The sequence below is a fragment of the Eucalyptus grandis genome, chromosome 10, assembly GCF_016545825.1.
Source record: "Eucalyptus grandis isolate ANBG69807.140 chromosome 10, ASM1654582v1, whole genome shotgun sequence".
NCBI classification, from domain to species: Eukaryota; Viridiplantae; Streptophyta; class Magnoliopsida; order Myrtales; family Myrtaceae; genus Eucalyptus; species Eucalyptus grandis.
This window is the reverse complement of record NC_052621.1, coordinates 3,525,642-3,537,187: the sequence shown is the minus strand read 5'-3', so window position 1 is coordinate 3,537,187 and position 11,546 is coordinate 3,525,642. Positions and strand designations below refer to the sequence as shown.

The 11,546-nt window shown below is 38.3% G+C and overlaps 1 protein-coding gene across 1 annotated transcript; it reads right to left on the bottom strand.

Moving 5' to 3' along the window:
- Window positions 1-2,489: 2,489 nt before the first annotated feature.
- LOC104423386 (lysosomal Pro-X carboxypeptidase) lies at window positions 2,490-5,914 on the bottom strand. Its single transcript, XM_010035881.3, has 9 exons — window positions 5,450-5,914; window positions 5,147-5,336; window positions 4,695-4,828; window positions 4,487-4,599; window positions 3,895-4,141; window positions 3,400-3,552; window positions 3,199-3,278; window positions 3,055-3,104; window positions 2,490-2,930 (listed from the first exon to the last, which is right to left on the bottom strand). The coding sequence occupies exons 1-9, from the start codon at window positions 5,861-5,863 to the stop codon at window positions 2,794-2,796; spliced, it is 1,518 nt and encodes a 505-aa protein (XP_010034183.2). The 5' UTR covers window positions 5,864-5,914; the 3' UTR covers window positions 2,490-2,793.
- Between the last annotated feature and the right edge of the window lie 5,632 nt (window positions 5,915-11,546).

The window sequence follows — 11,546 nt, the reverse complement described above, 5'->3', positions numbered from 1 at the left end:
CCACTTGACTAACTAATCCAGATCAGTTTGCATCTTTGGTATTAAATCCAAACAACATGAACTTGGAAAACATATAACCACTGATGAGAATATATCTTGACTTCGAGCTTGTGAAGGAAATTTTTAATCCAAGTAGATATATTTCAAATCAAAATGGGGCTTATGGTTTGGCCCCTAAACAAGCAAGAAATTATAAACATACTTTCTTCTTTGGAGTTATATTCCTAATTTAAGTAGGTTTCCTTCTCTTGAGGGATTCATGAGCACTTGAGACAAGTCACAAGCAACAGATAAAATGGCCTGGTTTTGTACCTTTCTACGTATAGATAGTGACTATACCGTCAGAATTGTTCTTCAGGATCTAAGAGTGAAAAGGATGTCAAATTGTTAAGTGTGATCAAGTAATGTAAATTTATTCTTCCAATGGCCGTATGGAGATAAGCATACAAGTTTTTATACCCCCAGTACTGTAAGGACCTAGATCTCCATTTGAGAAAATTAATGTTGCTACCAAATCTAAAAAGAATTAGCTCTATATCCTGCTAAAAAAAGAAGAGGTGGACAACGATAGCAAGGTTTACTTTATACTTTATGCAAGGAAACTAGTTTAATCTAGTCGTAGAAATAAAAGACAAACATATATTTTCCAAGTTAGCAGAAGTCATACATAACCACCGCAGTAGAGGCCCGACTGCCGCATTGGTAGTTGCACTCATCAATGAATCTTGTTAAGATGAAGGGCGATTATTTGTGATGCCCACGGGGCATACCATTTCGCTGCGGCTTTGGAAGCAAATCCCCTTTTAGTTCAATAGAAGTGCGCGATCTGGCCCAGCTCGGCCCGCTGGGCGACGGCGATGGTGCACGGCGCAGACGGCCTCTCCGGCTGAGGACCGTGACGGTGCTGCCTCGGCTAGGCGGGCGGTGACCGCCCTCGACGTCGGAGGTCGGCTGGGTCCGGCGGTTGCGGCAAGGACCGTCTTGCGGCGAACTCCGGCGACGATGTGTGCAAAAGGACTCGCATCTCCAAGAACACGAACTAGCAGGCGCGTAGAAGGGAGAGGGATGCGAGACAGAGAAAGAGAGGGGTGCGAGGGGGGGCCTTAAACAGCGAAAATAGGGGCGGTTTTCGTTGGGGCGTTTCACCGAACAGGTAGCGAGCATTCCAAGAGGCAAGGGTCTCGGGCTCGGCCGGGACTCGAATGCGAACCTAGGGGGGCTACTGGGGCATGCCAGGACAACGGAAAGTGCGGCGGGGATGAATGGTGGCCGGAGCTCGCCCGAACTGGTCGGGATGAGCTCCGGCTGGCTTAATCAAGAAATGCACACCAGATGGTTGGCGGCGGTCGGCGGCTCACCGGCGGCGGCTGGACGTTCCGGGGGTGGCTCTCGGCTCTTGGGTTTCGCTCTCCGGCCTTCTCTCTGTCTCTCTCGGCTTCGTGCTCTTTGTGCTGCCGTTCTCCTCCCCTGTTCTCGCTCTCTCTGTACTACTGGGTTCCGAGGACTGCGGCGGCGTCGGCAGCTCACCGGCGGCAACTGGACGTTCCAAGGCTCCTCGGCTCCTTATCCGGCCTATTCTCCTTCCTTTCCTCTAGGTTTTTCTCTGTGTTTCTCTCTCTGTTTCTCCCCCCGCCTGGTGCTTGTGTTCTCCTCTTTCTCCCCCTGTTTCTCTCCCTATTTGTTCCTTTTTCTTCTGTAGGTCGTTGCGCGAAGACCCCTGGTCGTGCCAGCTGCCGGGCGGGCTGCTCCCGACCCGCGGATCACGCCGCTCGCCTGCCACACCGATCCCCCTGCTCCTCTGTCACTGCTCCCTCTGTTCTGTTTTCTGCAGGTCTTCGGGCGTAGGACAGCAGGAGGGAGGAAGGATGGGCGCGGGCCGGGCCGAAGGAGAAAGGAGGATGGGCCTGGTGGGCCGCGCTTGAGGGGAAGGAAAAGGAAAGAAAAAGGTGGGCCGGGCCAAGGCCGGATCCGGCCCGACCCGGCCCCTTACACTTTTTTAATTAATTAATTAGTCAATTTTTTAATTAATATATATTTTTATATATTTGAAAACACAAATTAGGTGTCAACAAAATATTAACTCAAACCCATATAAACTTCATGCTAAAATAAAACACATAAATCACGGCAATAAGTCTTTTTCAAGTGAGTATTATTTTTCATGTATCACAATACATTTAATCAGCCCATATGTGATAAAATAACTTAATGAATAAATCTTATGTTTATTTCATGTCGAACATAATTATTATTGTTAGAATAATTAAATGTATACAACTATATTAAGAAAAAAATAGCAAATGAATAAAGGTCTCACACGTGATCGGACCAATGCTCGTTCTGAATACATGATTTTTATAACTTATTGGTGGCATATCTTTAATTAAAGAATCAGCTATCATCAATCCAATGCTCACGTGTTTTATAATCACTTTCTTGTCTTTGGATATGTGTAAGTGGGAGGATTGCGGTAGCATGTGGAGTTCATGTTATAGGCAACAATGCTTGCGAATATTTGGCCAAGAATGCCATTTTCACAGGTTTTTGCTCCATCAATGCGGCTGCATAAAATCGTCATTGGATATATTGGTGGATCATCATTTTAAGCTGCTCTCATGTGCGACGATATCAGCTAGTTCTTCATGTCATTCCCTCTCTCTAAATACCTACCACATCCACACACATTTCTCACTCTTCTCACAAGATGATGAACGAAACACACAACTCTGGTCTTTATTTACTACACTATTAGCATTATACCATGTGATGACTTTCCCATGTGACATATGTTAATTATTTTCCCAGAGTACGTAAATCGGCATGGTATGTGGCGATCCACTTTTGTATAATCTCAATCTCAATTTTCCGCTGCTTGACCAACCAGTCGGGATCGGCTTTCGTAGCTGGAAGTATATCCAAACAATGCGAACCTACATATAATTTTTTTTTAACGAAATTAATATCAGTGATTCAATTGGCTTCCATAAATCTGAAGATGGAAAGATAATCCATTTTATTTGACATTGGTTCGAGATGAATCAAGTTGTCACATACCTTTAGCTGTGTAGACCGCAACGACAGTATCCGAAATATTCTTCAAGACCCTGTGATTGATGATATATATGAATTATCTTGCAATCTGATTTAATTTAGTGATGTTTTCACAGGAATCTCTATAGTTTTCAAAGCTAGACATACCCGCCGCTGCTATAAGGATCTTGAAGCCCATTAGAGAAAATAATGTTGCTAGCGAATCTGTGCAGAACAAGTTTTATGTCCTGCAATTTTTCATATTCAATGAAGAAATTAAAGAGCGCTCTTAAACTTTGTTCGGTAAAAGAAAATGTTATATAAATAAAATTATGAACTAAATATAAAATTTAATTCACGTGACATTACATGACCGCCGTAATAAGTAGTGATCCAGTGAGGTCGAGGTGTGATGCCATAGCTTCTCTTGCAGTCATTGTTGTAGCTATTAAGGTCGAAGGGTTCTGGTTGAAACATGGTATTCTCGGTGATGCCTATGGGCATCACCATCTCGCTACACGTCTGCAAAATCGACCGAGATTTTGTTAGTCGAAGATTAACTAATAATGGCAAAAGAGTTCGAAATTGTGTCTATTGACTCTTACTCTGCCGAGCACATCACTATTAGGCAGAGTCAATAAGGATATGAATGAGTCAGAACAATTCACGAGCTACTCTGCTTGATCATTAGACTACACCAGACTCAGCTCAGAAACATAAGACGCATATAATACCGAATCTTGGAGTTGTTCGTTCATCACTCGAGTTTGAGATTAGCTTTATTTATTTTTAATCAATTCGAGTTGATTTCAACTGATAGTAGTAAACTAAAATGCGTTCATGATATCGGACTATAGTATGTACCTGCCAGGACCAACCCAAATCAGTTTGAGATGAAGGTGTAGAAGGTGGATTGACGTAGCACGGCAAATTTCCGTAGTTAGCGACGAGGCCAGCGAAAATCTTCTTGAGAATGTCGTTTCTTGGAGAAGCTCCATCAATGGCATTGCATGTTGCTTTCACTGGACGTACGAATGGATCATTGTACTGAGCATTACTCCTGTAGACGTCTATCAAGTGGTCCTTGAGCTGCGAAGAACTCTGCAATGGTCTAAAAAAAGAAAGATATGCATAGTTAAATTTCAATTCCTCAATAAAGCATATCTTTTCTACTTAAAATTGATATCGGAACTTGAAACCATTATATCATGTTGGACGCATGCATTTCACAGATGGTCTTATCCGTCCTAAATTTGACAGCGAGGGAGTCGATAGGTGAAAATCTCACATCATGAGTGGATAAACCGCTTGCTAAATGTTTTATTCACCGTTAGTGCACGCTATAAACTTTTGATGATATATTTTATTTTCTAAGAATTACTTATACTACACAAAATACTGATAAGTATCCAAAATGCAATATGATGCATGATTCTCAATTCCATCGTCCCCGCACCTGCACGTTTTGAAAGTGTTGCTTAATTTCGTAAGACCATGAGGCTCAGAAGCAACTCTATCAATTTCCTCCCAGGAGAGTCTTATGGTTTGGTGGCAAGAAAAACTAGCTTCCTGAAAAATCAAACAAACAATAATTCAGGTGATCAATTTGATGACAGGATACGTATGCGGAAGAATAAGGTATAAATCAAGCAAATAAAGATCACCAAAAAGTCTTTTGCGACTACTGAGTCGTATGCACCCTGAGGTGTGACGTCAAGAAAGTAGAGAATTGGAGCAGATGATGCCAAAGCTCCAAGTGCCACATGAGGGTACTTCAGTCGGAACCATGAAGCTAGCACTGAAAATTAAATATATGAAGATTGAAAGACGTACTTATAAGCTATACGTAGAATATAAGCTGTTGATGTTTTCCTCTTAACCTGAGAGTAGGAACTTTCTTCAATGCAATTCACGGAAAGCTATCAAACTTTGTATGGATTTCCATTATCAATATGACTAACACTCTTTAGGAAAAGCTCTATCCACAAAAATTCAAGAACAATGACCTTCGGCAGATTAAAATTGTTCTCTTCAATGTAAGTAGTGGGCTATTTTTACTAATTTCGATTTATAGCGGTGGTCAAAATGCTGCTATGTGAAAAATATTTTCACTTACTTCCCCCGTATGATCCTCCAATGACAATTATCGGAGAATCTTTGGCGTTCAATTTATGTTTCAGGTATACAAGGATTTCTGCATAATCGGCAAGAGCTTGCGCCGAGCTAAAATATCCACGAACATTGGGGTCGCTTAGTGCTTTGTCGAGTGTCAACCCATACGGGATTGATTCACCATAAAATCGATGCTGCAAGATTTCAAATTTACATTCGTAAATTGCTCGAATACATACATATGCACGCCAAACATAAGGGAAAAAGAACGTACAACAAGGCAAATGATATGGGGCATTTTTATTACCTCTATATAGACCGAAAGAGCCCGAAACTGAGCTGCATTATCTATCAGGAACCCGACACCATGATCGTCGATGGCTGCTTCTGCACCAAGATAAGCGAAGATCGGGGCGCTTGCATTCGCGCCACCCCAGTGGTTGAAATTGATCACATATCTTTGTTTGAAAGTAGCGTAACTTTCAGGCCTGTAATCAAAATGATCGAGGGTTTGATTGTAAAAGAAAGTCTGGAAGTCCTCTGATAAGATGGAAGCTCGAACTGCTTGTTTACGATCTTGAATAAATGTCTGGCGGCGTACGCTCAGCTTCGGAATACGGTGACCATCTAAGGTCTCTCCGGCAGCAACACAAGCTGAAAAAAGGATCAGAATGATCAGAAGGCTATAATGCGATGAAGACATGGTAGGGTGTCTGGCCATTGCTCGGGGGAGAAGAGGAGGATCCTTGTGATGTTTTTTTTGGCGTCAACTGCTTCACCTTTATATACATGAACCCACTATGCCAGTTTGTTTTTTTTTGGAGAGGTAAGAATATATTAAGCTAAGAACCAAAATATACAAGAGGGATCGGCACCAAAAACTTACACTCATAATAACAACAAGTCTGGACGAGTGGAAGGGAGCTGAAGAAAACAAGGAGGACTGCAATACAAGCGGACCAACCAACAAAAGCAAAACAGCCAAAACAAAAGGCAACAAAACCCCTAGCTAGAACGGCAGCACGGCAGCAAGACGGCCGGAGCAACGTAGGAGCAAGCAATCGCTAGATCACAGCCACTAGCAAAACGAACCAAAGATGCCAGTTTGTTACTATTATTTTTTATGTGAAAAAATATTAAAACTGTCAAAATATGTTTCGAGTTTGAGCTTACTGAATCAACTTACCCTAATCAAATTATGTATAAGTCAATACATGATTTGATATTTCCACGCTAGAGTATTGGTTGGTCTTTGATCGTGAAGAGGACAAAGAAAAGCAAAATAATATAAAAGGAAAGAAAAGCATGGTTGGATTTTGTTTCTTAATCCTAGTTGGCATGGACTTTTTGACCAGTCTTATTTGGGACTTTCTCTGATGGTGTCATATGTAAACCAATTCAAGGGTTTCTCTTGGGCATGCCTTGCTTGCGTGATATATTGCTGCAAGCGGGCTGTTGATGAGAAAAGCAGCGTAGTCGTCATGCCGTCCTTGTCCAGAAAAAGAGGAAAAAAATCTTGAAGTGCCGTTCCGATCGAGTGCTCAGGTGGACTTCTCTTTGCGGAATTCTATCAATAATTTTAGCATCGAGTCAGTTAAATCTCGTAATAAGATTTGTGAATTTTTTTGTGAGATTGAGAGATTGTTTTGTTGGGAAATTCGGAGCTAAACATTGTGTGATTTATTAGGTGTAATTGTGGTTTGAAAAATGCTAAGGGTGTTTGAATGATTCAAGTGTAATTGCAAACTTCATTGTTTCATTTGATCTATAGTAGAATTCGTTACTGCTTTTCCTATGGACGTAGGTTATTACGACCGCACTATGTAAATTTAATCTATAATTTATTTATTTATTCTATTTATTTTATTATTCAATCACTTGTTTTCGCAATAAAAACGACGCGAAATCAGGAGAATAAAGGTGACAGCTCGAAATCCATGTGGGTTTCCTCACGAAATTATAAGAAACAATAGCTCATCATTTGTCGACACAGAAGCGCTGACCGGCCGTGTAGGATCTTTTATGAATATTCGGCGGAGTATGCTTAGCTTTGGAATATTGCAATCATCCATGTTCTCTCCAGTAGCAACGCACGCTAAGCTCAGTTTCAGAATGACTAGAAGGCTATAATGCGATGAAGACATTTTATGGTTTTTGGTCATTGCTTAGGCTAAAGGATGCATGCGAAGGGAAGGGTTTTCGTGATGTTCCTTGGCGTTAACTAGTTCACCTTTATATAGCAACCCCTGATCCCATTTTGTACTATTATTTTCTATGCTAAATTAAGTCGGAACAATTCAGCATCAGGATAATGACTATAAGTGACATAGCTCAAAAACCATATGAATTTTATTACAAAATTAAAAGAAAGAATAAAAAAGGTGGTAATGATTTGTGTAGTCAATGGTTTCATATTATTTATGTAATACACAACCCTTGACTTTATAAGAGACTAGTACTCAAACCTGTATTTATATATTTAGATTGCCTTAATAACTGATTATGCCGTTAGCTGATTTTTTTTTTATTTTTTATTTTTTTTTTATTTTTTATGATCCTAGAACCACCGTATAGCCGGCGAGGCTGATTTGTGTTCTTACTGTTTGACTAAAAGTCATTTCAAACGCTCAAATGGAATATGATTGCCGTTAATAACAAGGATGAGGTGGGAATATTGGGATAATTTATTGTTTGCGACAAAGTCTTCGGTAGACGATCGAATATTCAGCTTTTATTCCGTAAGGTGCCCACAGAGATCACCACTTAATTAATAAGTTAGGAACTATCCGGTTATAAACCGTGAAAATGCATAAATAATATAATCCTAGAGTATAAGACCTGAACACGGTTTGGCAAAACATAGATGTAGAAAAAAATTGGAAAAAAAACCTTCTGAAAATGGGAAAATAGGCATCCCAAGTGATCACTAAGTTTAAATTTTTTGGCCAATAAGTGCTGCTTCAATTTTATAAAACTTGAGCGACCTTATGCTTGCGCACCGCAATTGAACTTTTTGGTTTCCAGTGTGGTCATAGAAACCTATTATCATTTGTTACTATATTTGTTGGCTTTTTGCCGCATCAATTCATAAGTGGCATTTCAAATTCTAAGAAAACTTGTTCAAAAAAATTTAAATCTATTGCACTTCAGCTAATTCAATTCTAAATATTTTGATTTTGCCAATTATGTTTTAAACATTTTCATATTTTGTCAATTGAGTTTATCCAATCAATTTTGGCTAGACATTGAAGACATAGTCACTAGCGGTCCCATGTGGCACAGCTGGCGCTAACCTTGACATTCTTAATAATTTTTAGGTTTTTTTTTTGGCCTAATAGCCTCCAGGCACTTGGCGAGGCTTGTGATGCCCTCATGGCCCTTGTGCAGGCCAAAGCGAGGGTGTGGAGTAAGGGCCAACGGAAGAAGGAAAGAAAAAAGAAAGAAAAGGAAAATAAAAAAATATAAAAATTCAGAAAAATTTAAAAATGTAAAAATTGTCTAAGTTTGCACCAACTATGCCACATAGGGTGGTCAGCACTGAGTAAATTATCACATCAATCATTTCTCTGCAAAATTTATTAGAATAATTAAATTAACAAATCTTTAATTTGTTTAAGACTAAATTAGCAAATCATAAAAAAAAAATTAAGATTAAATTGGTACAATTGAAATATTTAGGATTAAATTGGTAAGTTATCAAAATATTTAGGATTAAATTGACGAAATAAAAAGTTTATGACTGAATTGGCCCATATACAATAGGTTTAGAACCTTTTGGACAATTTTCTCGCTTTTCTTACGTTAGTGACTGGTAAACTTCATTTTTCCTTACTCAAAAGAGGAACTTTTCACTTATCACTCGTTCCATGATTTTATTCGTGAATCGGTGCCCTTATGTGACGTTAAAAAGCTCTTCTTAATTTATGTGCTGAGTGAGACTTGCGTAGTTTTTTCTTTGTTTAGTTCTGGTTTATATATCACCATTTTGAGTAATTATGAAAGAATCCGCATTAACGCATAAATGCTAAAGAAGATCGCTATTCTGAAGAGACTATGCCTTCATGAACTTTTCTAATTTAGAAGAAAATGAGACTGTATGATACTAAATTCCACCGGATAAATTCTAGGAGATGGTTTAGTCACATTAAGGAGGTAAATGTCTAAAGAGGAATATCTCTCTTTCAAGAGAGTTGCCAAGAGATCAACCTTGAATTGTAGGCGTGAATGATGTGAGTGGGATTACTATCGATTGTTTTAAAAGCTAAGGTTATTAGATTTTTTTGTGGTTTTATTATTTAAATATTTTTACAGGTGAGATGGAAAAAGTTAATTTTATCAAAATTATTATGTCATTGTCATATATTTGGATTACCTTCACAATCGAATATGTCAGTAGATAATTTACTAAGTGTTCGATTAAGTCCTTTCAAACACCAAATGAAATATAATTGTTATTAAGAACAAGAACAAGCGTGGTATGAAAGTGAATGATCATGCGCTAAGGGGGGTGAGTATGTGGATAATCGTTCATTTGAGACGGAGTCTTTGATAGGAGCTATGTTGTTTGAAAGTGTGAAAATAAAAGGCGAGTTCAATTTGCCCCTGGCATAAATAAAATTAATCCTAGGGTTTAAGACCAGTACACATTTTGGTAAAACAAAATAGGAGTAAACAAATTCGAAAAACTTCTAGAAAAAAATGGGAAAAAAGGGGCTTCCCAAGTGCTTGTTGTCCTAATATTTGAATATTAAACCACCTTACAATCTAACAATTTAAGAATTCTAAAACAAAATAAAGTTTGAGACCCTAGAGATAGTATATGATTTAACACAAGGCTGCAGATGCTTCATTGATTACGAATCTGGATAAGAAAATTCAACAGCCTTCTATTTTGTCGATTTCACGTTGTGGACTACGATGCGGACAATGACAGTTGACTTTTTGTAATTTCATTGAATTGGGCTTCCGGTGACTGGCTCGAAAGTCAAGATGACCAGGGGTTTTGCTTATGTCTTTTAGATAAACATGAGGGATGTGAAATATTTTATGTAAGTAGATATGTGGTGGGGAGTAGAGCCACAGTTTTGTTTTGCCAAAGTAAAATATCTCAGGTGCATTTGCGCCTCTCAAGAGAGGTGCCAAGAGATTAACCTTTAATGGGCTGTGGATAAGATTGGAATGGATTATTCTTAGCAAAATAATTATGTCGTTGTCATACTAAGCCAAAAAGAAGACTAGAGCAATTTGGCTACAAAAATACTGATTTGTTAATAAAAAAAAAAATGGAGGTTGAAGAAGAGATGACTTGTAGCGTCCGTTCTTCGTGTATTTGAACAGTTCTGTCTATATTTGTTTGCACGTTTCCACGCGCTAACTTGGTCGAAGAACTGAAGCAACTGACTTGTTCAGAATGATCATCACAATTCAAGCCTATCGAAACATAAATTGATTTCTTGCTAGAAATCAATTTTTTTAATTTCTATTCCCCGGACAAGTTTCTGAGTAAAGAAACCCGTTTGATAACGACTCAAAATTTCTATTTCTGAAACAGATATCCGTTTGATAACAGAACAAAATTTCTATTTCTAGGAATAGAAATTGATTAAATAACAACATAGGAAATCCTCAAATACAAAATAATAGTTGAAATAATACTAAAATAACATAGGAAATCCTCAAATACAAAATAATAGTCCAAATAATACTAATACATTACAAAAGTTGAAAATACAATTTCATGGAATTTCCAGCATATTATTATCCATTGCCATTTTATTAGCAATTGTTTTCCTAAGCGTATTTATTTGGTTTCCCTTCTCGGTTAATGTATTGTTTGCAAGCTCATCCTGTGTAAGTTCAGACAAGTACTACGGAAGCATGAATATGGGTGCCATCAATGGCGCCTATAATTTTATCAAAAACTAGTATTATACAAGATTATCAACAAAATAAAATTAATGGTGTAAAGGAATATATAAGAATTCTATCTTAAAGTAACGTTTATGATTAGGAACCAATCGGGGGAAGGTCAGTTTATTTTGATTCTCGAATTGAATCAGTCCAGTTGCTCATCCCTAATTTCTTTATTGTTACTCAATGAACCTTTAATGGCCATTGCATAGCAAAGAAAGAGATTCTTTTGAATCTCTTGCCTTCGAATTAAAATTCAAGATTGTGTAATAATCTAATTATTTTGATTTTGCAAGAATTTTGAATCCGTAAAAAAATAAAGTTAAATTTCTAGGCACGTTTTTTATTCATCTATTACGTAAGAATTTTTCTTCAAATAGCCATGTGCGTGCCTTTTCTAGGAGGAAAGAGCCCCATTCTTTTTAAGTAAGCATTTAAGAACTTTGGTCGTTTTTGAAAATTGAGGACCCATCTGATTGCCTTTCATCCTAAAG